This window comes from Indicator indicator, chromosome 28, assembly GCF_027791375.1.
Source record: "Indicator indicator isolate 239-I01 chromosome 28, UM_Iind_1.1, whole genome shotgun sequence".
Taxonomy (NCBI): Eukaryota; Metazoa; Chordata; class Aves; order Piciformes; family Indicatoridae; genus Indicator; species Indicator indicator.
In genome coordinates this window covers 13,670,477-13,698,446 of record NC_072037.1, presented here as the reverse complement: position 1 = coordinate 13,698,446, position 27,970 = coordinate 13,670,477, and the positions used below count along the sequence as shown (strand labels likewise).

Here is a 27,970-nt window from a genome sequence, read left to right as displayed (position 1 = left end):
GAAACGCTGAGCAAGCGATGAGTGATTGGGGCGGGGAGTGGGGCAGGAAGGGAGGAGCAGACAAGGAAGGGTTTCACAATTACAAACTTATCCCTCTCAGTCCCCGTGACCTCCAACTGGTGCAGCCATGGCTGAGGGCCAGAAGCGAGGAGGCTTCAAGAAGTTCAGTAAGTGGCTGAGGCATGGGGTGGGCAGGAAATAGGGTGGCTCACCTGGACAGCCCAGCTGGGAGGAAAGATTTGTGACAGTGAGTGTGAGTGTATGCTCACATGCTCACCAGGTCACCCCCACCCAGAGGCATTTGTAGGTGGGATGTCTCTGCTCTCAATGGGAAGCTTGTTGGGATGTGGGGATTTAGGGTTTTCCACACCAGGCCTGGGGTAGAGCCTGTGTGCTGTTTGCTCAGGATCTGATTGCTGGAACTGGGACCAGGCTGCTGCAGCACAGTGCTGCACTGGGTGCTGGGATGCACCCGGGGACATGCACAACAAGCTTTGGGGGTCTTCATTCCCTACATTAGATCCTTCAGTGTGCATGGGTGTCTAAGCTGGTGCTGGGAGCTGAAGGTGACCAGGCATGCTATTCCAGCATAGTGCTGCAGCAGAGGTTGACATGGAGGAGCCAGTATGGAAGCCTGGGAGCAGGTTTTCACTGGCTGCTCTCAGAGGAGCAGTACCCACAGGGAGTGAGTTGTGTTCTTTCTCACAGACCTTGGGTTTCCCCCAGAGTCCCAAGAGGCAACTGCAGAGGCCTTCACCCTGCTTCCCAGCAGTGGGCTGAACAAGAACTGGCCTTTGCGGCTGCTCTCTGCATTCCTGCCATGATGCTGATGCTAGAGAGGGGCCCGTTCCTCTGTTCCCTTGAGACTGGTCCGCAGGCAAAACACATGGCCCATTACAAGGGGATGTATTACCCAAAGCAGTTTTGCCTTTATGTCTAGGCTATGAAGTTTCTGCCCTGCAGAAGTGCTTTTGGTCTGCTGCAACCCCTTGCATGGTCCTTTGCCCCATCTGGCTGCAGGGATGCCCTGTAGAGCCCATGGATAGTGGCAGGGGGTAGAGGTCCAACAGCTGCACAGCCCCCAGACAGCTGGTTTCTCACACAGCACTGATGCAGTGTGTTGCTTCCTGCCTCAGCAAACTCATCATGCCCAGAGGGGAAGGGGCTTTGCAGATCCCCAGGGCAGCATGAACACTGCAAAACCTCCAGAAGGAACCCACAGCCTCAGGGCTCCAGCAGTGAAACAGTGGCCTGCAGAGCTGTGGTCACAGCCTTCATCACCCTGTGTGCCAGCCTCCTCATGCCTGCACCAGCCTGGGGTTGTCCCATAGTGGCACGCAGAGCCAAGCCAGGGCTGAGGTGTGAAATGCAAAACTGCCTGACAGGGTTATGAATTCTCCTCCAGCAAATGCTTTACGCTCAGCACTTGCAGGTGGCAGCTGCAAGCTGCAAGGAAGCTGAGTGCTTGGCTGAGGAAGTGGGGAGGTTATCACCTGCTCACAACTGAGGCTGCCACAGGAGTGCCACTGTCCCTGACACCCATGGTTGGTTCCTGCTCCACCATGCTGGTGACAGGCATGTACACATGAGTACATCACATGCGGCCAGGACCCTCATCCTCTGGGAGATGTTGTGTGCCCCATGTTTTCATCCTGAGGAGGGCAGGAGATATGGCCACCAGACTGCTCTGAGGCTACAGGGGTAGGCACAGCAGCCAAGCCCAACTCAGAGTCCCTAGGGGAAGAATGGAGGCGGAGGGCAAGGGGAAATGATTTGAAGTAATTTCTGATGTTGACTGCTCACCAGGGTGGGATGTTTCTTCCTCCACCTGTACAACTGCAGTGGAGGAAATGCAGGTGCTAGATTTGCCAGGGCATGGGTGACATTTCTTCCCTGAGGGACCAGGACAGGCCTCCCAGGTTCCCAGCAGAGGTGCTCTAAGCAGCATCACATAGACTGGCTGGGCAGGGACCAGAGGTGCAGGGTGTAATGAGGCTGACACCAGGCTGCACTGCAGCACAGTGCCTGTGCCCACCTGAACTCAGGACCAGGGGCCTCAGGACCCTCCACCATCACACCATGCTGGCAGTAACCCCCCACTCATCTATCCTTTCTCCTTGCCAGAATTTTTCAAGTTCAAAGGCTTTGGGAGCCTGAGCAGCATTCCCCGCTCCTTTACTCTCCGGCGTGTGTCTGTGGCCCCCAGCTCTTCCAAGACCCTGGTGCCAGGTTTCCCTCCTTCCCATGCCTTCCTGGACGAGCCGTTTGACAACACCCAGGATGATCTCAACACCATGCCCAAGAGCCCTGGCCCTTACGCCCGGTCATCAGACATGTACAGCCACATGGGCACCATGCCCAGGCTGAACCTAGGCAAAGCAGGAAAGAGCCTGGGAAAAGCCAAGAGTAGGCAGAGCTTCCGGGAGAAAGAGACTCCCAGCAACAAAACCCTTTGGAAAACCCTGCTCCCCAGTCCTGACTCTCCTGAGATGTCTGACACCCCTGACCCAGATATAGACTCACCCATAACCACCGGACAAGAAGAACAGGAGGAGGAAGAGGCTCAGCTAATGGACACCCCAGGGGAAGTGATGGTCAGGATAGACCAGAAGCTTGCAGGGAATGTCTCTGGCCCTGGGACACAGGGACTGAGCTCCAGCCTGGTCCCAAGCTCCAGCCAAACCTCCATCCCTGACAAAGGAGTGGGAGTGGTGACCATTGAAAGGCATCTGCCAGAAAAGGGACAAGAGCATCCCAGCAAGAGCTTCCTGGACAGGTATGGCCTTGTTGGATTTGCTCTGCCTTCTGCTATGACCCCCTTTCTGCCTCCGCCCAAGGCAAGGGTAGGGAGCTGAGACACAGCAGGGTCTGTGTGGTGCCATCTCCTCATCTGCACTGCCAGCAGGATGCACTAGGCCAGTGGTATGGTGTGGCCAAAGCATGCTTTACCATGGCCAGTCCAGGAGCTCAATGGGAATATGGTTTCCTGTGGATTATCTGCTCCCTCCCATGTCCATGTGGGGTGTAAGCATCTTGCAGCACTGCTCAGCTCAGGCATTCCTTTGTTCTGCAGGCAGCTGGTTCCAGCACCAGGACATGCTGGGCAAGAGACCTACAGTGTCCTGGTCCCCTCTTACCTCTCACTCTCCACTTTTCAGCCCTCCTTCAGCCTTGTTCCCAGCACTGCCTCTTTCAAGGCACAGGGTGACTCCCCCAAACCAGCTGTCCAGTCCCCATTTCCAACAACTGAAAGCAAACCTCCCACTCTAGGCACAATCCCACCCTTCCAGGCTCAAATCCCACCCTCCAGGGGGAACGGGAGGCTCGTCGCTCTCAGATGAGGGTTGGATTTTTGGGAAGGTTTTGATCTCCGAATCATCAAGAGGGATTTTTAACTCCCTGCCCATCACTTGCGTATCTGGCTACTGGAGACCCTGCACATCCCCAGCCCAGCAGCATGCGTGTTCCCCCCACACCAGTCCCGGGACTGGAAGCTCCTCACCCTGGTGCTGACAGTTGGGAAGGTATGGGTGGACCCGGGAGCAGGGTGAGGAGGAATTCCTTCCGACGGTGGGAGACGGGCTGTGCCGGCCACACATTCCTGTCGGCTGCGAAGGGAGGGCCGGAGGAGGGCTGGGACGGGAAAGAGGAGGGCCCCTGACTGCCTTTCGGCTCTGAAGTCCCAGCGCTCAGTGCAAGGCGGGAGAGTGCCTGGGAGAGTTTGTTCTCGTCCTGGCGCAGAGGTCCCGGAGCTCGTCAAATCACGCAGGGGCGATGACAGCGGTGGGCAGGAGGTTTCCCATGCTGGGACAGGGCAGGTAAGGCGTCCCAGCCCACTAGCCAGCCCTCATGCCCCGGCATGACAGAGAGGATGGCGAGGGCGAGGCTGGGAAAAGGCTTTGCTTGGGATGGACACAAAGCTTCGAAGCAGATGCTGCCAGAGCTGCTGCTTAGCTGCTGAGGCCCATGGCAGAGTTTGCTCATGGAAAGAGCGAACGTGGTAGCTGCTGAAACCGCAGCTGGCATCAAGGTAGAGTGGCTCAGGGGCTGTGGCCAGCTCAGGGGGCCGGAGGCTTGGGGACCTGAGGGACCACCAGCACTACCAAGTCTTCCAGTGAGCACAGAGACCCAGCAGTGGCAGAGGGTTCCTGAGGAAGGTGTGCAGTGCTTGCTCTGAACCTGCATCCACTAGAAATAACTTAGGACCCATACTAGCACTACTAGGAACCAAGCAGCAAAGAAATGTATGTGGGTCACATAGCTTTCTTGGATGTGGGTTCTTTGGTCCCCAAAAATCAAGGGTCAAATGCTCTTTTGCATTATCTGGAGCTGCCCTGCTGATGGGCATAGTCATACTGTTTGCTGAGACATGACAGTGACCAAAGCAGACATTTCTGCCTGCCGATACTCTACCTGGAGCCCCTGACATAGCCCCTGGTGCAGGTAGCAGCTGTCTGCTGGAGCCTCCCCCATGGCCAGGCCCTACTGTGGGCGGAAGTGGGATCAGGATAATGCTGTGTCCCAGCCCTTCCTCCTGCGCAGGAACTGTTCCCTGGAGATGGGAACAGTCTGTTTCCACCAGGCCCCGGCAGGGGCCAGCATGAGGCTTACCGTGCAGAGGGACCGAAAGCAAGGTGGGGCAAATGAGCATGGCTTTAGGGCACGTTTTCACTTGCTCCCCCTGATCTTCCCTGGTCAGGACACATCCACCCTGGGATGGCCTTTGAGTAAGGAGGAGGCCCTTGAGTAAGGAGAAGGTCCTTGAGTAAGGAAGCTGCATTGCTGTAGGACTGGGAGAATCACCTAGCCTGCGAAGCTGCATGGAGTAAGGAGGTGGCTGTGACTCTGGCATGGACACAGTGACTAATGGGAGATGACCTGCAGGGAGGTCATGGAACGGACATGAGTCGACTTCCCTTTGTTCACAGCCATGTGTGAGGCATGGGAAATGCTGCTTCCCATGAGGCACAGGCAAGATGCTATCCACAGTTGCTGGCAGACCCTTCTGGCACCACTGCCAGACAAAACCTTGAAGGACGCAGCTCTGCAGAGGGGGAAAATGAGTTATAAGGTGCCCAAATTTTCTTCCTCTGGGGTGTCGCCTGAACCAGTGTCCAAAGATGAGCAGAGCCTGGGCTCCAAAGCAGGACTGGACCCACGTGATCACCCTGGATGGTTCCCAGCAGGCAGCCCAGAGCTTGGTGCATGTGTGAGTCACTGTCTTGCCTTTCTGAGCTCAAAAGGCAGTCGGAATTCCTCTCAGGCACTCAGCTACCCCGAAAAATGCCATTTCCTCCAGGAATGTGAAGAACCAGGGGGGCTGCAGCACCTATTCCCCACCTTGGCCCCAGCTGCTGTCCTTCCCCAGCACAGGTGCCTCCCCTGCCTGGGCCCTCACAGAGTCTCCCAGCTGCTCCCATGCTCCTGATTTCCTGCTCAGAGGCCCCCTATCCTCCTGCTGTTTTTTTCTCACGGCTCTTGCAGCATCAGGCAGCTCACTGTGGCTATGTGAAAGACAAACAGGCCAGCAGACAGCCCACAGATGCTCAGGGGAAATCTGTGTCCATCACCTCTCTTAAATGCTCTTCTATTTTTTTCACCCCAAAAAAGTGTGGGTTTGATTTCCAATCCCTTTTTCCCTTTGTAAGCTGAATGCGGTTTCAGCATCGTGGGCTTGCAAAAGAGGAGTAGGGGTTGTCCACTGCCAGGCTGGACATGCCAAGGGGCTCATGCTGACCCTGGCCAGACCTTCTGTAATGCCACAAGGAATGTCCAATGAGGCAATGTCCAGCAGTGGTTCTCTCTGCCGTCCCCACTTCCCTTTGGGCAACTAATTTCTAAGCTACCAGGCACCATCCCCAGACAGGAGGGACCCCACAGAGGAGGAATTTGTTTCCTCAGGGTGTCACTGGTGTGGCTCACAGGAGGGGCTTGTGTGCAGGATCCCAGCAGCTCCCAGTAGAAGCAGAGGTCCAGTCATGGCTGTAGGCACTAGGTGGAGTGAAGCAGTGTCTGGCAGGGAAAGGACATCCTGCATCTGTGACACCCTTGAGTTTGGTTATTTCTTAGTTGCAGCTGCCTGCTCTTCTGCGCACAGCCCGCCATCCCAAAGTCCTGCTTCTGTCCCATGCTCAGGACAGAAGCAAGCAGCAAGCAGTAGGATCTCCTTTCCTCTGGGGAGGTGACAGGTACTGAGTTCTGGTTAAAGATGTCTAGATTTTTGTATTTTATTCTGAAAGGTGAGATCTCGGGGTAGCATGTCCCAGCTCAGGCTGTTACAGCCTCTCTCCCTCTGAACTCTCTGTTGTTCACCTTGGACTCATCTGTACAGACACATACTTTGACCTACAAGAGCACACAATGCAGTAGCACCAATGCTACATGCTCAGGAAAGAGCAGGGGCCATCTGCATGCCCCATGAAATGATGGAAAAGAAGCTGCCAGATAAGCTGTGTCTCAGGGTTGCTGGTAGGGCTAGAAGTGAGTGATCACAATCACTAGGGAGAATGGGATTTTCTATTTATTGCCTGAATGCTAGAAGGGCAAATCTTGCCCTCTCAGCCAGGGCATCACAGTCAGCCTCTGGCTTCAATGAGTCTTTTATATCTGCAGGGTTGCATGAGGCCATATAGTCTGACATACTTGTCTGGGTGGCATGTCCCAACAGCTGTCTACTGGGAGCAGAACTCTGACAGGGAACAGGATACAGGGACCCCACCTTGGCATGCACACCCAGGCACTGTGACCCACGAGGACCCCAGCCTGGCTGCTGAGTCTCCCTGGCTCAGCTCACAACAATTCCAAGCCGATTTGAGGAGAAATCCTCTAAAAAGGCTTCATTCTTCCCTGATCACACTAAGGAGGCTAAGCCATGTGCAGAGTGGGCAAGAACCCTGAGAACCTCTTCCAAAACCAAAGGTACGCTCCTGGCTTTATAGCAAGGCAAGGGACACAGATCCTCACTCCATTCAGGTGTGGCACCACTGCCTTTGACTTGACTATCATGACTTACTGCCCTTTACTTATTTTTATGTTTCCCTTCCTTTTAGCCACCACAATATCCTCGAGTCTGGAAGTGAATACGTGAAGGTAAGACATGGAGCAAGACTGCAGCCTGTTCTATCTGGATACCAGCAGTGGAGGGGAGATGGTGGCCCTCGGGGTGGCAAGGTCCTATGCCATTAGGGTGCTCAGCTCTGCACTTCCTGTCCCATTTCTTTCTCCAAGCCCTCTTTTTGGCCCTGGAAAAAATTGCCTTCCAGAAATAGCAATGCCAGGGGAGGCAGAGGATACACAAACCCTACAGGCTCCCACTGGAGCTGCCTGCATTTTGTGCTCTCCGTCACTTGCAAATGCTGCAGATGCAGCCTCCTCCCTCTGCCCCCATGCAAAAAAATGGAAGGGTTTGAGCCACTTTTGTTGCTGTCCCATGAAAGTCAGTGTAAATCTCTCCACATATTTTGCTTATCCTCCAGCAAACTATTAACATTCCCGAGGACTCTTCATGTCTAGCCAGAAATTCATTAGTAAGGCACCTGGCTCCAGAGGAGAGCAAGACCTTTTGCAGAAGGCTGCTGGCATGATGGAATCTGGGCAGGCCTAGAGAAACAGTGGCAGAGATGCTCTGTGCTTTGGGCATGGAGCACTGAAAACCTTCCCGGGTGGTCTCTGCCATGTGATGGCCTTTGGGGAATTTGAGAACGACTAGAGCCTCCCAAGTCTGGTTTCTGATGGGAATGCAATGCCACTGGGCAGACATGGTTGTTGAGAGGTGCACCTGAGGTGCCTGGCTTTGGTGGTGTAATTAGAACCTCTGTTTTTTGGACATGGGGCTTTTGGTGGTGGCTGTAGCCAGACATGGAAATGTGGGAAATCGCCATGGTGGCACCAGCTGGCAGTCTCAGGAGAGACCTGGCTTGATCCCAAGCTCATCTGCTCCTCCTGAACACGGCCTTTCCCCTCCAAATCCAGCCTAAGGGCTAATGAGGATCCCACATGCCTATTCTGGCAAACTGGGCAGCAAGGTCAGATGCATCTTGTTGATCTGTGACGAAGAGATCATCCAGGTAGGATGTCCCTCCTCTCCTCTGCCTTTACTCTCGTGGCAGTACATCATGGCACTGGCAGAGTGGGACCTCCTAAGGCTGGAAGTGGGATGTGTCAGAGCAACAAGGCTCTGATGCTCTGTCTGGGCTTTGCAAAGTAGAGCCCTGGCGTGGGCACCTTGGGATGCACAGGAAAGCTTTGGCTCACGCAGGTGAGTCCTGCAAGGGCAAGGAGGCATAAAGGGGTGGAGCTGAGTGGTTTGGTGTAGTTTCCTCTTTCTCTGTCCATGTGTGCACCCAGAGACAGGAATGTTTTATAGCTTGTGAGTTAATAGACTAAAGGTGGGGAACAGTGGGTATGGCTTTACTTTTGAGCCTGAGTTCTTTTTGGTGAGCCATGAGAATTCCCAGATCTGAGCTAACTGGCCTAACTGGGACACCTAACATGGTGTCCAAGCATGGCTCGTGGACTGTGATTTATATGTCACTTCATTTCAGTCACAGAAACAACTGATGGCTGCAGTGACAGCCATTTTTTTAGTCAAATAAGTATTTGGAATGTGAGTGACCAAGATGATAAAGGCACTCCAGCTGATTGCAGGCATTGTGCCTGTGTGGCTGTGGGGTGCTCACTGCTCAGCAGTGTTTGACCCCAGTGCCAGAGTGGGAAGGTAGCTGGTGGCTGCTGTGCCTGAGATCCCTTGGGAGCAAGGGGGGACCTGCCACTGGAACAGGTCCTCGCTTTGTGGTTGGAAGGGAAGTGAGCAGAGGAAACACCACTGCATAGGAGAGCAGAGGAAAGACAGGATTAAGAGCTGGTGACGGAGAGAGTCAGGAGAAGGGAGAGGACATGCTACAAAGACCTCATGAGCAAAGACTCACAGGCAGGTCTGTGTTTAGACGTGCACCAAGGAACTGCCAAATACCAGCCCTTGAGCTACAGTGATGTGCTGGCCAGTGCTAGCTCTCCCATGACCGAGCCTGTGGTAATTACAGGTGCAGTCAGGAGCTAGGGAGGGGAACAAAGCCAGAATCAATAAGCGCTTAGTAATTAATGTGCTTTAATAATAGCCTAAGGGTTGGTGTTTCCAAGCTGCCTGGGGGATACACATGCCTGGCTCTGCTAGCGTCCCAGCCAGCCTAGCTTTGGCCCTCACATACGCAAAGGAGTGGCAGAGCAGCACTACCCTTTAGAAGAGCAGCAGCCAGTAAAGCTGTTGTGCATCCCTGCAAGAGCTCAGATGGAAGTTTTCAGCTTCTTCCTGCAGAAAGACAGCACAGGCACAGCTGGAGGGCATTGCCTCATGAGGCTCCTGCTGCTTCTTTAGCGATAGCCTTGGCAAGAGGATGATTCACCACTGGATACTTTCATCAGAGCAGTGTCTCCCTGCATGCTGCCATATGGTCTGTCCCTTGGCATCATGCAAGAGGAGAGAAAGAGAGCTCATGCTTCCCACCTATCGTGCTATGGCTGCAGGCCTACACCCATGGGATATGTGTGCACCTATTGCTCTGTGTGGGATAGACCTGGAGGGAGACCAGACATGTTCAGGCAAGTAGGTACAGAGCTCACTGCAGGGTACTTGGGAACCCCCAGCCCATCCCTGTGCACAGGGCAGTGCCCTGGCAGTGGGTTCAGACAGGGGGATTTGGAGGAGTTTTTTGGGAGTTAGTGCTGGAGCAATGATTTGAGTCACCAGCACTGCCTCGCATGTCCCATACGTGAAACCAGAGTTTTAATTAATATGAAGCAGAGCTGTAATTAAATGCAACTCTGAGATCACCTACGCAGGAAGCAGGAAAGCAGTTCCCTGCTACATGAGGCAGACACCCCACAGAAAAGTGTCACTGGGGTGAGGATGAAGGAAGAAGGTGGGTGAGAGGGGATGAGGCTGTCCCTGACCTATGTGCATCCCTGAGAGTAGGTGGATTTGGGATGGGAATATAAGAGGCATCTCATCCCTATGGAGCCAGTTTCTCTCAGGGCATAGTCAGATGGGGTAGCTGGGTCCCCTCAAAGATGCCTGATCCCCTCGAGGGTGCTGGGTCTTCTCTGAGAAGCTTAGTTCCCTCAGAGGAACCTGTTACCCTCAGGGCACAGGCAGCTGAGGTGCTTGATCCCATCAAGGGTATCGTGTCCCCCCAGGGCTGCCGACTTCCCTCAGGATGCAGACGGCTGCCGTGCTGATCCCTCTCAGGGCACAGAGAAGCAGGGTGCTGGTTCCCTTCAGGGACGCCATTTCCTCTCAGAATTGCCGACTGCCTTCGCCAGGCCTTAGTGCCGAGGGTGCCGCTTCCCCCGGGGTCCGCGGCGGCGGGGCGGGCCGAGGTGGGCCCAGGGCGGAGCTGCCGCGCCGGTGCCGCCCCCCGCTGCCGACAAGGGATGAGGTAATCGGGGAAGCGGCTGAAATTGAAGCCCGGCGGCAGCGGCGAGAGCAACGGTGCAGCCCGGGCCGGGCCGGGCCAGGCCGGGCCGGGCCGGACGGGACCAGGGTAGCCCCGGCCGGGCGCGCCGCGCCATGACGGAGCGGTGTAGCCTGTGGAGCGCCCTGTCAGCCGCCGCCTGCTGCTTCTACCGCGGCTCTTTCATGCAGGTCCAGGTGAGCGGGGACTCGCGGGGACACGGCAGTGCCGCGCAAAGACCCCCGCGAGTGCCACCGGGGAAGGCGGCGGGCGTTCATCGGGAGGGGGAAGCGCCGAGGGCACAGGCCGACCCCCGCCGTGAGGCAGCTCCGGCCTGAAGGGCTGCAGCACCGCAGAGTGAGTGTGAGGGCAGAGGCGGGGGGGCGGTTGGCCCTAGCATCGCGGAGCTGTCGGGGCCGGGTGCGAGCTGCGTGCCTGCCTGCGCTCGTCAAGGAGGTTGTGAGTGCGCGGTGAACCGGTCACGGGGCAGAGCTCGACCCTCTCTACAGCCAAGGCCACAGAGCTAAAGCTGCCTTATCCCCTCAGAGCAGCAGTTTTGACAAGTCTCTGAAGGGAGCCCTCACCTGCAGCAGACTTTATGAAGGAGAGCATTTAACATCGCCCAGAAGATGGCATCTGCTGGGAGCATCACAGAGGAGAGACAGAGCCCAGACGAATACACAGCTTCTTGGCCTTAGTCTCCACTGCACAGGTCTGACTGGTGGGAGAAAGCTGGGATCCATCTGTCATCTGTTCTCTGATGCTTCCAGCACCACCACTGTCTGGTTACAAGTCTAGGTGTCTTATTTTTGGACCATGCCACTTGCACAGGAGGGGCATGGCACTGGGAATTGGTTCCCTCATTTACCAAGTTAGAGAGCAGAGGTGTTAAGGATTGCAAGAGCCAAGTAGGGTCCAGTCTAGAGCAAGAGCTGTAGCATACTGCAAGTTAGAAAGGAACTGGCAGCCGAGAAAGCTGGCAGTGTTATTCAGTACTCCTGCTGAGTGAGGTAGGCTCCAAGCTTTAGAGATTATACTGGTAAGACGGAGCCCAGAAGCAGCATTTCAAGTCTTGTCATGATTGCAGCTGATCTCAGTGCAAAGCCAGGGATTTTGATTGCTAGGTGGGGGGATAAGAAGGAAAAACAGAAAAGCTTCTCAGGGTTGTCCAAAAGTGACTGAGCAACACAGGGAGATGTGCCCCAGTGCAGCAGCCCTTGGGCTGCATAACATAGGGGGTCATGGGGTGATTTTCAGCAAGCTGCTGCCAGAACAAGGGAGACAGGTGGGCATCTGTCTCTCATATAGCATGTGAGAGAGGATGGAGTGTACTCCATCCCAATGCCAGAAAGATTTAAAAGCAAAGCCCTAGGTGTTCACCTGGCTCTCACAGCTCTTTCACCATCTATTTGTGTCCAATCACAAACACACACTGAAGTCCCCATGAATGACTGGAGCGCTTCCAGCTGACAGCCGCATCCCTTGCTCACCACCAATGGCAGTGCACCCAGCCTGAGAAGCACTGACATCATTTCTGGCCAATAGCAGCTTTGAAAAGGGATGCAGCAGCGGCCACTGTCGCTGTCTTGGAGTGAGATAAGTAATCTATAGATGGATGGAAATACACATACACCTCGTCAGTGCACTGGAGACCCACTCCCCCAGGTCAGTTGTTTCAGTGCATGTTGACTATCCCACAACTTGGGCACGTGTCCCACCTTAGAATACCCAGATGTTCCTGGTCATCAACCACAACTGCACTCTGCCCCTGTCAACCAGACATAATTGCTTCAGAGCTGCTGCCACAAAGGATCACAGACAAGGGAAGAGGAGACCCTGCTGGTAGCCAGGACCATTCCTAGGAATGGCTTTGAATGACAGAACAAATATCTTGAGCCAAGATCTGCTTTCAGTAGGAACTAATGGAGATGCGACATACCCAAGAGATGCCTTCAGTCACCCATGAGGTGGACAGATGGGCTGCTGTCTTTTCAGAGGCTATTTTGATGCCCATAGTCATTGTGAGATAGGACAGAGAAACAAATCTATTCTTTTCCATATGGATATCACAATCATTAGGACAGACTGTCTCACAGCAGGGCACGCAGACTAAGAGCAAGTCCATAACAACTTCAGGGTTGTTTATGGTGGGATTTTCTCCTGGTAACATGCAATGGACTAACCATATTTGGGTGGTACCTGGCAGCTGGATTGGTTAGTGCTATAGTCCTATTCTAATCCCTATTTCTTCCTGATTAGCTGAAAGAGGCCTTAGCGCTTTCCATGCAGGAGGCCAGCACCACACATTAGAGCTATGTGCTAGTGGGAGTCAGGGCATTTCCCCATACCCAGTCCACTAGTATACAAGACCTCATGTCAGACTGTACATCTTTTGATGCTCCCTTGGTGCAGCTGGGAGCGCCAAGCAGTGCCCTTTTCAGCACAGCGTTCAGACATCCACTTACACGCTCCTGACAGTTCTCGGCTGGCCTGCACCACCTTGCCATGCCATGCCATGCCTTGCCCCAGTACCTGTGCCTCAGCGCCCAGCCAGCTGGCAACCTGCAAGCCGGCCTCCTCTAAGACATACTACCAAGCAGAGCAGAGGGAAGTAGGATCACTGGTGAAGGACTCGGGGGTGGAAGGAGAACATTCCTCCATAGCACATGGGTCTTTTACACTGAGAGCTTGTGGTGAACCCAGCTCCAATGTAGAGAGGGGAGCAGCCAGGTAACTTCAGCAGCAGCTACTGCACGATGGAAGAGTATGAAAAACACAAATGTGTATTGGTCTCCAAAATCACATCACACCATAGAAAAGGGCTTTCCCGTTATCATTCTTCTGATATCTCCCTGGTTATGATAGCCACAGTCACTCCAAACAATGGCATTTTGGTGACCTTGCAAATCAGATGAGATCTCACCTCATAGACAACACCAAGTTAGGTGGCAGTGTGGATCTGCATGATGGTAGGGAGTCTCTACAAGAAATTAGGATAAATTGGATCCATGGCCAATATTAATGGGATGAGCTTCAACAAGGCCAAGTGCCGGGTCCTGCACTTGGGCCACAACAACCCCATGCAGCGCGTGCAGGCTTGGGGCAGTGTGGCTGGAAAGTGTCTGGCAGAAAGGGTCCTGAGGGTTCTAATCAACAAGTGGCTGAAGAATGGCCAGCAGTGTGTGCAGGTGGCCAAGAAAGCCAATGGCATCGTAGCTGGGATTAGAAATGCTGTGTCCAGCAGGAGCAGGGAGGTGACTGTCCCCTTGTACTCAGCACTGCTGAGGCCATACAGGAAATTAACAATAAAACAAGAGGGAATGGCCTCAAGCTGCACCAGGGTAGGTTTAGACTGAACATTAGAAAAAAAAAAATCACAGCAAGAGTGGTCAGACATTGGAATGGGCTGCCCAGGGAGGTGGTAGAGTCATCATCCGTGGATGTGTTTAAAGGTCATTTAGATGTGGTGCTTTGGGATATGGTTTAGGGGTGAACTTTGTAGGGTCCGTGGTTGGACCTGATGATCCCAAGGGCCTTTTCCAAACTGAGTAATTCTATGATTACATGATGCATTGCCCAGTGAAGGAGCCAAAGAGATAGTGTTCTCCACTCATGACTGGCCTCCCTCCCTCATTTGCAAGATGCAAACTGTCTTTCTTCTCTCCCAAACCTCCAATTCTCCTGCTAGCTTAGCACTTGGCTTCTGGTACAGATACCAGCCTGCTGCTGTCCAAAACCAGGTTTGGAGATTCTGGGCACTGCTCAGCTGGGTTTATGTTTGTTATCCAGCCTATTTGCATGGGGAGGACTTGGGGGAAAATCCAGATGTATAATGCTGAACAGAAAAGGCACTAATCCTTGCTCCAGGGGCAGCAGGGGATGGGGGAGTGTCAGTTCCTAACTGCTCCATGCTCAGCTCCAATGGTTTTAGCATGTGCAGACAGGAGAGGGTCCCAGGGGGTCCCTCCCTGCCCCAGAATTTGGGGTGAGCCCAGCTCAGGGAGGCCACCACCATCAAGCCAGGTCTGCTCAGTGGCAATGGATGGGTTGTCAAGGAAATGGCATCTGCTCAGCCTCAGCCCCCCAGGAGGCAGTTGCCCTTTATTCTAACAGGGTTCAGCAACTCAGGGTGGCTTCGTCTCCATGAGGTGCCCAGAGCAGCAGCAAGTGGTCAGCTGTCCATGACTGTCACTCAGACAATCCACACAGCTCCTGGTTCAGGGCCCTGCAGCTCTGGTGAGCAGGACTCCCTCATGGGGAAGGTAAACAGCTGGATGACCAAGCCTGAGTTCAGTCCATACTGTTTTCACAGGCTGTTTCCACTTTCCCAGCATGTTTTGACTCAACAGGAGCTGGGACGGGAGGAACAGGCTGGTGAGGGCAAGCCTTTGCAGCCTCCTTCCCCCTCTCCAGGCTGAAACAAGGTCCTTAAGACAGCATTGCTGTCTGGGGCTTGGCAGATGAACGCAGCTATCACTTGGGGTCAGGCCCCCACCAAGGGACTCAGTGGAGTCCCAGAAGCACCCTGAGAGCAGTGGGTGCAAGAAAGGCGAGCAGTGCAGTGCTTTACACTTTCTCCTGCTCACAAATACTAGAAGAGCAGAGTGCATCAATATGGGATGTAGAGAATGAGGTGCTGGACAAAGTGGTCAACTCCAAGGCAGGTCCCCAGTGTGTTGTCATGGAGCTACAGCCCCCAGTGCTCTGGAGAACCAGGTGCCATGCAAGGCCAGCCATGAGTACCAGCCTGCTCCTCTGTCAGTGCCAGAGCAATGTCTGCAGGTTTTCAACCTTAAGCCTGTGCTAGCCTCCCCACACAAGCACCAGCTCCACTGTGCTGGCAACTCAGCATCCTCAGCTGCCCTTTGAGAATGCTGACCAAGAGACAGGCAGGGGACGTGGACAGCTCCAGCCAGCAGAAGACATGATGCCACCTGTACTGGAATGGGTTGCCCAGGGAAGTGCTTGAGGGCCCATCCATGGAGATATTCAAGGTGAGGCTCAACAGTGCTCTGGGCAACCTGCCCTAATTGAGGATGTCCCTGCTCACTGCAGGGTGGGGGTTGGACCAGATGACTTTTAGAGGTCCTTTCTAACCCAAACCATTCTATGATCCTTTAACTCTCCAGGGGAAGGGGCAAGTTGCATCCTCCAGGCTCAGGTGTGCCAGTGCCAGTAAAAGCTAATTTCAGTGCAGAAGGTTCCCATTTGTCATTACTATTCATGCCAGGCCAAACACAGCAAGTTAACCCTTTGGAGGAGGAACCACAGTGGATGTTTTAAGGGGGAAGAACAATGCAGGTTTCCTCCTGGAAAAGTGCTTCCTGCAGTGGATCAGCCATAGGGATGTTAGAAAGGGAGCTGGGTCAGGTTTTCTCCTGCCCAGCCACGCTAAGGTATGAATTGGGGCAGAGGTGCAGCACGCCAGGGACAAGGGTAGTCAAACATGATGGGGACATGGCACCAGGATACCCTCCAAAGTGTTAATGATGGCAGGAACTGATCATCAACAGGCACATGGCCCCATCCACATTCTTTGCGACAAGCAGCAATCCTCACACAGATTTGAGTTACGTGTCCCCTGAGGTCAGGTCTGCTCTTGGCAGGTGGCATCACCGTTGCCCATGCCATGAAGGGTCTCACAGTCCTCACATGGGGACCCTGCCAGCCTACCCCAGGGTCAGCCCTTCTCTGCTGCACTGGCTGATGCTCTCTCCTTCTCTGTACAGTTCTCCAAAGAGAAATACATCCTTGATTCATCACCAGAGAAGCTTCACAAGGACCTGGAAGAGGAGCTGAAGCTGAGCAGCACTGACCTGCGCAGCCATGCTTGGTACCATGGCCGCATTCCCCGGGAGGTGAGGAGGGGAAGATGGGTGGGTGGCTGTGAGCACTCTTTGGCCTGCTCAGGGAGAGCACCTCAAGGCTACACAGAACCAGCAGCCTGTCCTCCTGGGAAGCCTCTGGGCAAGGGCTTCACTAGCTCTTGAACGGCCTGCTTTTGCCACAGGAAATGCCCTTCTGCGGCTCAGAGCCAAGCACAAGGGGAGCAAGCCAATGCCCCAGTGGAGCATCTGCTCATACCTCCTAGTCCATTCAGTATGGTCACAAGCATGTGGCCACACCTGAGCTACTGCCCTCTGGCACTAGGTATCGGAGAGCCTTGTGCAGAGGAACGGCGACTTCCTTATCCGCGACTCCCTCACCAGCCTGGGTGACTACGTGCTGACGTGCCGCTGGCACAACGAGCCCCTCCACTTCAAGATCAACAAGGTGACAGTCAAGTCCAGTGAGGGCCAAACCCGTGTCCAGTACCTCTTTGAGCAGGAGAGCTTTGACAACGTGCCTGCCCTCGTCCACTTCTATGTGGGTAACCGCAAGGCCATCTCGGAGCAGAGCGGAGCCATCGTCTACTGCCCCATCAACCGCACCTTCCCCCTGCGCTACCTGGAAGCCAGCTATGGGCTGGCCAGTGGCAAGCATGGGGGTACCCACAGCCCCACCACCCAGAAAGGGGGGCACATCAAGAGGAGGAGCATCACCATGACAGACGGTCTGACAGCAGACAAGATCACCAGGGCTGAGGGATGCCCAACCAGGTGAGAATGTGGTCTTGTCCCATCCCAGTTGGGCAGAGGACCAGCCCCTGGGAAAGAAGCAGGACCATGCTTGGTCCCTGCTTCTGGGGTGCTGGGCAGGAATTTGGGATCAGGGGTGGAAGAGAGACCAGCAAAGGTAAGGGGGAAGGAACCAGTACCCAGATGGAACTGGGGTTTTCTCCCAGGCCAGCTGCCAACCATGCTGAACTACCACAGATGCACAGTGACCAAATATGACTTTAGCATCACAGGCCAGAAACCAGAGAGCATTTTACAATTAGCCAGTCCAGGATTACCAGCAAGTCAGGGCTTGTCAGAGCCAAGGAGCCAAACTTTCCGAGGCAGATGTAAGGGGAGAGCCAGGCCCAGCCATCAAGAGGGCATTAGTTCATTTGTATTTGAAGTGCCATTGTAGATTTAGACCTCTTTCTATTCAGCTGGAGTATTTGCAAAGCAGAGCTGAAAGCCTGATGAGCGGGAGGCGACTGATCAGCTGTGCTGATGGGGGTCCACACAGTCCCCAGATCGCATGTTCCATACGGCTGATCTGCTTAGGTTAACCTTGGAGCAGTTGAGCTGCTCTGGAGGTGGAGCACAGCTTGTTTTCAGAAGCCCCAGGCTGTCCAGAACCCAGCAAAGAAGGCAGAATCACACATACAGCCCCACACAAAGCAGTCAAAGGGGGACACATCTACCCATACCTCCCTAGTGGGACACAGCCTATCATTGAACCAAGCCACTTTCTCACTGCCCCATCCTTCTCAGCCTAAGAGCAGTGTGAGAATGTGTGAGCTGTTACGGCAGGGAAAAAGAAAACACCACGACTTCCAGAAGAGTATATATGTTTCCAGAAGAAAAACACAGATCTAGCAGTCTTTCTTCACCACTCATATTTCCCCAACCCCATTACCACTGCTGCTCTCCCATCCTACTCCTACTGTAAAGGCACAGCACAAAACACTGAGCACATCATGGCAGTCCAACCCTCACCTGTGGCAGGGAGGGCAGTGTCTAATGCCTAATGCCTCCTTGCCATTCTTCCCGTGCTCAAGCTGCCTCAGACACAGCACTGACAAATGGTGTCTGCATTAAGCCACAATTGCTTCTCCACCAGCTCCTTGACTGCTATGCAGCTCCTTGAGTGCACACACTGCAGCTCACCAATCCAAGCATCTGCTGAATTCCAAGTCCAACTTACAGGCACTTTTCCCATCTCCTTAGCTTTGGGTCAGAGCAACAGCTTGCCATCTCCACACACCTCTCAAGTAGAAATAGAGTAATGCACCCAGCATCAGATACCACCTAGCAGCACAACCCCAGAAAACTGCCCCACAGCTTTGTTGCCAGAGCCACTTCTCCACAACACCCTAGAGACACGCCACACCATGCCACACCACCTTGGTTTCACGGTATCCCTCTCCTCTGCTCTGCATGCCCAGGCTCTGAGAGGCAGGGCTGTCTCTGCTTTATACAGGGACTGACCCCTCCTGCTCTGAGCTATGTGCAGGCACTGCCTACTCATTGCTCCAACTGACCTCATTATGCGTTCAGCTCATCATGGGTAGTTGTGGAAGAAGGTGATGACCTGAGGGGTGGTGATGGGGCAGCAAACCTTCATCCCAGCCCTTCTGCCCTTGACTGGGACTTTGAAGGGACTAACCTACCCCATTTGCTCCCTGCTCAGCGTATCCCTGCCCCACCACAGAGACATCGTTCACAACTGTGCCATCAGCGTGGACCAGATCCAAGACCTGCACTCTCCAATGTCTCCCATCTCAGAGAACCCAGCGTCACCTGCCTACAGTACAGGTAGGCATCACCCCTCCATCACACTGGGACAGTGGGGATGTGGGTCAGGCTGAGCTTTGCACAGGTGTGATGCGGGGACCTGGGGAAGGGAATGAAGCTGGCTTTTGTGTGTCACTAGGAGATACCATATGGCTCTTTGCGCAGCAAAGAAAACTGCCATGACAGAGGGTTTGAGCTGAGGATGGGACCTCAGTAAATCTGCAGCCACATCATCACACAGCTGTCCTGGGACCAGCTGAGTCCATTTGGGCAGGTTGGCTTTCTCTGAGATCTGCATTCTTGGGCTGACCCACAGTTGGTTCTTCTCTGTGTGCTTGTCTCCATGCTCTGATAACAAGGTCTCCTCTGGTCTCTACAGTTACAAGGCTAAAACCACATGCCTGCCAGGTGGCTGGGATTGCCCCAGCCTCTCCAGTCATAAGAAGGTCCAGCGAGCCCCAGCTGTGCTCAGGGAACAACAGCAAACCTCTGCCAGACCCTGCCCATAGTACCCATTCAACTCCCTGCCATGGGTATGCCCGTGCTTCCCCTTCGCCCTCCATGAACAGCTACAGCGACCTAGACGTGGGGCACTACTGCCAGCTCCACCCCACTTCACCCATCAGCAGAGATCGGCCACCCCATGACACCAAGCAGCTGCCAACAAAGAGCTACGTGGAGAGGCTAAAGGTGGAGGAAGGACAGAGAGGGACTGTGGAGAACAGCTCTGGGGAAGCTGAGGCAGGGCAGAGGCTAAAAGGAGAGCTGGACTTCACGGGCTTTGTGCCTCCCATGATGGAGACAACCTCGTCCTTCAACCCCACAGCCTTTCAGTCCATGCTTATCCCCCTGGAGAACAAACCGCTGGAGACGGCTGTACTCAAGAAGGTCAAAGAGCTGCTGGCAGAGGTGGACGTGAAGACACTGGCCAAACACATCACTAAAGTGGACTGCCTGGTACGGATGGAGCTAGGGATGGGCACTGCTGCCCAGATCACTCTGGGTTCACAGGGGATTGTCCCCGTGGAGCTCTGCCATTCTGTTTCAGACAGGGCAGGCAGAGGCTGGGCTAAGATGTTGCCCAAGGACACTTCAGCCTCTCTTCAGTTAACAAAGGTGTAATGAGCTCTCACCTTTCTTCCCAGGTTGCACGGATATTGGGTGTGTCAGTGGAGATGCAGCAGCTCATGGGGGTGAGCTCTGGCATGGAACTAATCACCCTGCCCCATGGCCACCAGCTCCGTCTCGACTTGCTGGAACGGTAGGGCACACCATGGCGGAACCGAGCCTACCAGCCCCCCTTGCACAGCACAGCCCAGCTCCCCTGGAGTATCCCCAGCTTGGCATAGGGTGGGGGGTAACCACTGTACCTGCTGGGGTGGAGGAGCCTGAGGCCAAGCCCTGGGAGCATCCCCAGTCCCACTGTGCTGAACCCCCTCTGCATCTCATCCTGTGGCAGGTTTCACACCATGTCCATCATGATTGCTGTTGACATCCTGGGCTGCACAGGCAGCACGGAGGAGCGGGCAGCCCTGCTCCACAAAACCATCCAACTGGCTGCCGAGCTGAAGAGCACCATGGGGAACATGTTCAGTTTTGCAGCTGTGATGAATGCTCTAGAAATGACACAGGTATGAGGATGCTCCCTTTGTCTTCATGGCCTGGGCTCAGCCCTCTTGCCTAAAACACAACCCTGTCCCCGTGTCTTATGAGCTCTGGTACCTATTGAGGTGGGAGAAGGGGAAAGTGTCCAGGGTAGGAGGCTTTGGGCCACATCTGCTAGGGTGTAGTAAGGAAAGGGAAGAGCCATCCTCTCCGTGGAACAGACAGCCCAGTTGCGCCAGGCTCCAATTGGTTTTTGGCTTTTTTGTGTTGGGCTGTGTTCCTGAGAGGAAATTAATCTGCCCTCCAGTACAATACAAATCAGTCTGAAGGCTGTGGCAGCAGTGTCTCCAGGCCACACTGCTCCCTTTGGAACATGAACGGAACTTAAAGTTCAATTTTAAATCAAGCCCATCTGGAAAGTCCTGCACAAAGGAGATGGAATGGCTGTCCCATCCCCACGCCTCATCTTCAAGGCTGATGCACTGCAGGGGAGCTGCTGTCCTGGGGCACAGGGAAGGGGAGAAATCCTGAACCTAGCCTTGTTGCCAGGGATGTGCTGTCTCTGGCCACAAATGCTGGGGTGCGGGAGGCTGTTTTGGGAATAAGTAGACGCTGCTCTCTGCAGATTTAGGGACCATGGTTCCAAGGCCAGACTGTGCATCTCTCGGAGTACCCTATGATCCCAGAGCTTGGTGCCCAGTGGCTGTGCTGCCTCCAGCACCCTCCATCTGCTCTATTTTCAGATTGCCCGGCTGGAGCAGACTTGGATGGTCCTGCGGCAGTGGCACACAGAGGGTGCAATCCTCTACGAGAAGAAGCTGAAGCCGTTCCTGAAGAGCCTGAATGAAGGGAAAGGTAACAGGAGAGCAACTCCCTTTCCCCTGTCCGCCTGCTCCTTCCCGCTTCTGCAGGCACAGCCTCACTGGAGTGGAACACGTTTGCAAGCTCTGACCCTCTCCCAGCCAGCTTCCCCTATGGCAGCTGAACATCCCCAACACCCAGCAGGACCCATTTGGTCTTGCCTGCTCCACACTTCCCAAGGAAGTGTCTCATAACTAAATAAAACCAGCAGCTGGGCACAAACACAAATCAGATGAGCCAAACCCTCATGCTCATATGGCAGTGCATGCCAAGCCAAGAGGACAGTGTGGCCAGTTGCGGGAGAGATGAAAAGCCACATCTCTCCAACACCCACTCATCTGGGTTCTAAAATCCTGCTCTCCATCACAGCTCCAGGAAGCATGAGCACAGCCTGAGCAGGGATAGTGGCAGTCAGGGGTAGCTGGCATTGAACAAGGTGATAGCCCTGGGCCACAGTGATTGCTGAGACACAGCTGCTGCTGTGCTACAGCTGAGCCTTAAAGCCTCTTCCAAGAGCATGATGCCAGTGGGCCTGGGTGACCACATGAGTGCTCCACGGTGCCAGAGCAGAGGGAAGACGGGGTGCAGGGCCTCAGGGCTGCTTGGGATCCTCAGGGTGCCTCTCTCCACAGAAGGTCTGCCACTGACCAACACCTCCTTTCCCCACATCATGCCTCTTGTGACTCTTCTGGAGCGGGATGAGGCTTTGACAGACAGCCCTGAGCTCTGGGAGACCACCAACAATGGTGTGGAGGTGGTCATGGCCCACCTTGAGGCAGCACGGATGGTGGCCCACCATGGTGGGATCTACCGCACCAATGCTGAAGTGAAGCTGCAGGGTAAGTGATGAGGATGGCAGACCTCTTTTCTTCTGGTGCATTCTCAGTGCACAGCTCCAGCCCAACAGCAACATGGGAACCATCCCATGGGCCCCAGGGTCCCCATCCCAGGAATCTGATTCTCCCTCTCTGCAGGTTTCCAGGGCAGAGCAGAGCTGCTGGAGGTCTTCAGCACTGAGTTCCAACTGCGCCTGCTTTGGGGCAGCCGTGGGGCTGAAAGCAGCCAGGCTGAGCGGTATGAAAAATTTGACAAGGTCCTCACCGCCCTGTCCCACAAGCTGGAGCCAGCAGTGCGCTTCAGTGAGCTTTAACCTTTCTGGGTGCTGAGAGACCCCCCCACCAGCTCCCAGCCTGCCCACCCCCAGCATCTGTGGGGCAAGGGATGAGGCCACATACCTGGCACCAGCAGCAAGACAAACAGCCCAGAAAGATGCTGGGGCACAGATCAGCAATTCTGAGAAAGAGAGGAGGAAAAGCAGCCACTTCCCATCTGCCATCTACCTCCTCAGGACACAACATGCCAGGGGCTCTGCAATGATGCCCCAAGGGAGAGGGACAGTGTCTGGGCAGACCAGCACTGGTGTCTACCATCTATCCCCCTCAGGGGTCCATGACTATACAGTCATATACCTTGCTCTTTGGTTTTGTTTCTTTTCCATCTTCATCTCACCCACGGATGCTGGATCCCACTTGTACATACGTTTTCACTATCACTTCTGAATGTACAGACCTGTAAAAGACAGTTTTTGTTGTAAATAATGAGGCTCATTCATTTCATCTTGTAAGTATGTGTACATATCTCATGTGTCTGGTTCTTACATACAATAAACTTTTATGCTGTTTCTCGAGGGGATTCCCTCTCCTGTGGGTCTCATTAAAGGAGGTCCCAGACCCTTGAGAGAGCCCTGCATGATACTCAGGCCCTCGCAGTGGCCCAGTGACAGCCCTTCACTGGAAGGGCAGTGTGGTTGCCCTGACTCTTGACCGTAGTCTGCAAGCGGGGCCGGGATCCCCGCAGCATCTCACAGCAGCCCTGCCGGAGCACGAACCCTGCTCGCGCCGGCGCGGACGGGGAAGGAGGGATGTGGCGACGTGGCCCCGCCTTCGCGCAAGGCACGCCGGGAACTGTAGTGCGGGCGGTGTCGGAGCGAGCGGCCGCCATGGCTAGCGGAACGGGGGTGGTGCTGCCCCCGCTGCTGTTGTTGCTGGCGGCGGCCGCCCGCCGTGCCGCCACTTGGGATGTATGGGCACTGCGCTGCGGCTTCTCAGCGGACTGCGAGTGCAGCTTCGGACCTGATCTTCGCGGTCAGCGTGCGACGGCGCGCTGGGGCCGGGGGAGAGGCAAGGCCCCCGAGAAGCGGCGGGCCTTGAGCCGCCGGGGTCCGGGAGCCTCTGGGGACTCCGAATCCAGGGAGACAACAGACAGGGGGATCGTGGCTGGCAGATTTTGTCCAGGAGACCCTTCCCCGGGGGCTGTCCCTTGATCGAGGCGCGTAGGAGGCTCGCTGTCTTCCCACCCCATGGAGGGGCACGGTGGAGCAGAGGGGCTCTTCTGCAGCCTGGGCTGGCTGACTGGGCTTGAGGAAGCGCCCCTCAGAAACTGCACAGCTGCAGAGCAAAGCAAGAGCTATTTCAACATGCATTTTCTAAGCCTTGATTTGACTTTGCTTCAGGTCTGGAGTGTTACTTGGCCACGAAGCTGGTGGGACAGCCCCTGGTGAGGCAGCAGGTGATGAAGGGAGTGAGCGAGTTCGTGGAGAAACGGAATCCAGAGAAACCCCTCGTGATGTCTTTCCATGGCTCAACTGGAACAGGCAAAACCTATGTGAGCTCCATGCTCATCCATTACCTTTTCCAAGGTGGACTCCAGAACCCCTATGTTCATCAGTTCTCACCAATAGTGCACTTCCCCCATGCTGAGCAGATAGAGCAGTACAAGGTAAGGGACAACTCTCAGCACAGTACTACTTGATTTGGGTGTTTTTATGGTTATGTTCATCTTGATTCTCAGTACATATACATTTCAGGCTGTTTCCTGAAGTGCAGTAGGAATAAAAGCTCTTTGTTTGACCCTCTTGGACAAACACAGCTGAGCAAGTGGTTCCGCTCACTAGCAGAAGGATCCATTGGTAATTGTGATACGCTCTGGCACTCGGTTATCACTTTCATTTTCTCCCCAGCAGTCCTTGCCATGAGTGTTCTCGTTCTTTAAATACTGACACAACCCTTTGAACACACAAACAAAAGTGCTTTGCTTAGATGAAAGGCACTAAAATTCTCTCATTGCTTTCCAAAAAGCTTGATGGCTATGAAAACCTGCATATCACTAGACTTGTAATCCCTTCCTTAAAGAGCAAGCAGCTCCCAAACAGCAGTTCTAAGACTTTTTAACCATGCCACTCTGCCTCTAAAATCTGAGAAAGAAATCCAAATGTAAGGTTAGCTGCCAAACCCTCGGTAGCATGGGGAATCAGTGCACCTGGGTGGTTATTTTCTGGGTATTAGGATAATTTGTTTATTGACCTGTGTCCTGTTTATTTGTTTATTGACCTGTGACAGAAGAAATACTCTCAGGAAGGATCAGAAAGAGTTTGGTGAGAAAGACTAGGCAGTGAGCATCCTTCACTGGCACTGGTGAGGACACACCTTGAATACTGGGTTGACTTTTGGGCCCCTCATGACAAGAGAGACATTGAGGTGCTGGAACATGTCTAAAGAGCCACAAAACTGGTGAAGGATCTAGAGCACTAGTCTTGTGAGGAGCAGTAGAACTGGGGTTGTTTAGTCTGGAGAAAAGGAGGCAGAGAGGAGACCTGCATGCTTTCAGCAACTCCCTGAAAGGAGGTTGGAGCCAGGTTGGGGTCAGTCTCTTTTTCAAAGTAACAAGACAAGAGGAAACAGATTTAATTTGCATTGGAGAGGATTAAGTTGCCTTCTTCGAAAAATTTTCCCCAAAAGGGTTGTGAAGCCCCAGACCAGGCTGCTCAGGGCAGTGGTGGAGTCCTCATCCCTGGAGGTATTTAAAAGACCCATAGATGTGGTGCTGAGAGCCATGTTTTAGTGGTGAACTTGGCAATGCTGCGTTAACAGTCTTTGATTCTGTGATTCTATGCAGGCAGAACCCATACCAGGTGAAGTACTGCAGTTAAGAGTTATACACGCCCCCAGGCAACAGGAGTAGTTTTATATATGTTGGCATCTACACCGAAGTAACTTCAGCCATGGTAGAGTCAGGGTTTTCTAGCTCAGCATAGGCATATGTTTTTGCACTGGGCCAGGAGCTGACAAAAAGCACTGAGTAGCTGGGAGCTCCCTAGATAACACAGCAAAAGAGAAGAACATGGGGAACTGTAGGAGTCTGAATCCCCAGCTTTCATTTGTTCCCTCCTTTAATTCTGTAATAAAATATCTACAATGCGCTAATAAAGCTAGTAACAGCCACTGTGCAAAACCCAGCATACAGGAGGCCTCCCAATGCTGGTTGTTACTGCTCCAAGTAGGTGGTGCTGTGTAAGGGCAAGCTGCTTGAGCTAAGGCCTCAGCCTTTGCTCTGGGGTAGCTGGATCCTCCCTCACCAACCCACTATCTTGCTGCCTTACAGCTTGGTGGTTTTTTTTCCTAGGCAAGTCTGAAGAGCTGGATCCAAGGGAACTTGACCAAGTGTGGACGGTCAGCCTTTCTCTTTGATGAAATGGACAAGATGCACCCTGGGCTGATTGATGTGATCATACCATTCCTGGGACCCTCGTGGATTGTGTATGGGACGAACTACCGCAAAGCAATCTTCATCTTCATAAGGTAACGGAGGCCCCTTTGGCATCACAGGGCACCGCTTCCTGTTTGGATAGAGGTCTTACCTATTGCAGAGCACACACTTGTTTTGCTCTTCTTTCTCCAAGCCTCGAACTTCTAGGAATACCAAGAGACACTATTTCATACTGAACAAACACATCCGCAAAGTCAGAAAAAGCCCTTCTGTCCGTTATTTGGCTGCCTTGATAAGGAATCATTTTAGGCCAGGCATCTGCGAGCTCCTGGCTTTCATTCATGCAGGCTAGAGGGTATCAGGTGCCACCTCTATCCTGCAACACCATTTTACCAGATACACACCAAATGAGCATCTCATTCTTGCGCAGCAACGCAGGAGGGGAGCAGATCAACAAAATGACGCTGGGTCTCCAGCATGCCCACAAGGACCGAGAGGAGATCAGCCTGCAGGACCTGGAGCCAGCCATCTCTAAAGCCGTGTTTGAAAACCCTCAGAGTGAGTCCACAGAGTAGAGCCCCTCTTGCAGGGTCAGAGCCTGGCAGAGGGAGCCAGGCCTATTCCAAGCAGCCATGAACACCACCCGCCACTTCCTAGGTGGCCAGAAAGGGACCAGGGGAGTTTGAGGGATGGGAACTATGACCCCCTCAGGGTTTCCTGATGAAAGGAAGGAATAACGGAATAACCCGGCCTTCCAAACCAGCCAGACCTGTTGCCACGTTTAGCAAAGCTCTGTGGAGCCAAGGTGTATTCACAGCACAGCACGGTCACTGGATCCCTGCTGCCTTCCTGGTTCTCCTTGCTTTGCCCTTGTCACAGAGAGCAAAGCTTAAATTCTGACTAGTTCAACTAAATCTTTCCATTCCTGGAGAGCAAGTCTACTTGGGGGAAGGGTGACAATTGATGGGTTCAGCTCCCTCATACAAAACGGGTGCTGGTGTGTCTTCAGATGAGTATTGTGGCCTCACACAAAGCAGGGACTTCAGAGACTCTGAAGGTAAAACCTGTCTCTTTCTTTGCTTTTGCAGGTGGATTCTGGAAATCTGGGATCATTAATGAACATCTCATTGATTTTGTTGTGCCCTTCCTCCCACTGAAGCGTCACCACGTAAAGCAGTGCGTTGTCAGTGAACTTGTCCAGCAAGGCCTTGAAGTACGCACAGGTGTTGTCGAGGAGGTGGCTGACAGCATTCCCTACTTTCCAGAAGAACAGAAAATATTCTCATCAACAGGCTGCAAAACAGTGGCATCTCGGATCAGTTTTTTCTTCTAGTCATTGGCAAGACCCTTTGTTCAGATCCACAGGAGACATACAGGGAGCTGTAAAGTGGCAGAGCCCGGGGCTGGCCCCATGAGCAGCAGTTGCTGTGTGTTCCTTCTCAGCAGCACAAGTACTCTTCTCCTGAACTTTTCTCTCCAGGCCCACGGAGGCCACTGCAAGATCCAGCTGCAGGACCAAGTGATGTGATTTAAAGCACTTCAGTGATGTACCCTTGGCCAGGTGAGGGTGGATATGACCAGTTTGGCACAACACCCAAGATATCTGTGACAATGAGGGAAAGATGCCAAGAGGGCCTACACTGTGTCAGGAAGGTTTCTCACCCACTTGCAGCTCTTGTCTCTTCTGGCAGCTATTGATAGCCAACACATCAGGATTCTGAACCCACAGAAGAATTTTTTTCCTCCAACATTTTAACATTTTTTTTAAACCTTTATGTGTGGCTGCACCTTGGCCCCTTTGTACAGCATGATGGTACTGGTGTGGACTCCTGCAATCCTGGCCTAGGGATACCTTCAACACTGCAGAAGAGTTTTGTTTTGTTTTTTTTTTTTTCAAGGAAATTTTAGAACAGGTGATGCTATAGGTGAGTAGGTTGGTAGGGACCAACTTCACCATCAACAAGTGTGATGGGGCAGTGGTACAACACTTGATCTGCCAAGGTTCTTCCTACCACCCCCTTGTTTATCTTTCTTCTAAGGTCCAAAGGATTTCCCTGCAGCAAACCAGGAAAACAATAAAAAGACTGTTGCTTTGAAAAATACCAGTCCTACCTCCAGGGGAGC

The 27,970-nt window shown here is 53.7% G+C and overlaps 2 protein-coding genes across 7 annotated transcripts; both read left to right on the top strand.

Moving 5' to 3' along the window:
- The first annotated feature begins 127 nt into the window (after window positions 1-127).
- On the top strand, window positions 128-22,983 carry SH2D3C (SH2 domain containing 3C). Of its 6 annotated transcripts, XM_054393548.1 has the most exons (12): window positions 128-167; window positions 2,125-2,776; window positions 7,050-7,089; window positions 16,178-16,306; window positions 16,599-17,047; window positions 18,732-18,856; window positions 19,215-19,792; window positions 19,981-20,096; window positions 20,295-20,466; window positions 21,184-21,295; window positions 21,934-22,140; window positions 22,276-22,983. In XM_054393548.1, exons 1-12 carry the CDS (start codon window positions 128-130, stop codon window positions 22,449-22,451), a joined length of 2,796 nt encoding a protein of 931 aa, XP_054249523.1. In that variant the 3' UTR covers window positions 22,452-22,983. The 6 variants fall into 6 exon arrangements, with proteins under 6 accessions (XP_054249523.1, XP_054249528.1, XP_054249524.1 ...); XM_054393553.1 differs by lacking the exons at window positions 128-167; window positions 2,125-2,776 and adding an exon at window positions 3,716-3,818 and having other exon boundaries at window positions 19,662-19,792; XM_054393549.1 differs by lacking the exons at window positions 128-167; window positions 2,125-2,776 and adding an exon at window positions 3,716-3,818.
- Window positions 22,817-27,184, top strand: TOR2A (torsin family 2 member A). Its single transcript, XM_054393418.1, is given in 7 exon segments — window positions 22,817-22,872; window positions 23,131-23,290; window positions 23,292-23,445; window positions 23,814-24,079; window positions 25,763-25,938; window positions 26,277-26,404; window positions 26,935-27,184. Coding segments are annotated over 7 exon segments (1,185 nt in total). The 3' UTR covers window positions 27,180-27,184.
- The last annotated feature ends 786 nt before the right edge of the window (window positions 27,185-27,970 follow it).

What these genes read in the sequence shown, in the direction of transcription:
- SH2D3C (XM_054393548.1), top strand. Translation starts at nt 128, where the DNA reads ATGGCTGAGGGCCAGAAGCGAGGAGGCTTCAAGAAGTTCA. An exon ending in ATGGCCGCATTCCCCGGGAG is followed by an intron (nt 16,307 to 16,598) that starts GTGAGGAGGGGA and finishes CTCTGGCACTAG; the next exon opens with GTATCGGAGAGCCTTGTGCA. An exon ending in GTCACCTGCCTACAGTACAG is followed by an intron (nt 18,857 to 19,214) that starts GTAGGCATCACC and finishes TGGTCTCTACAG; the next exon opens with TTACAAGGCTAAAACCACAT.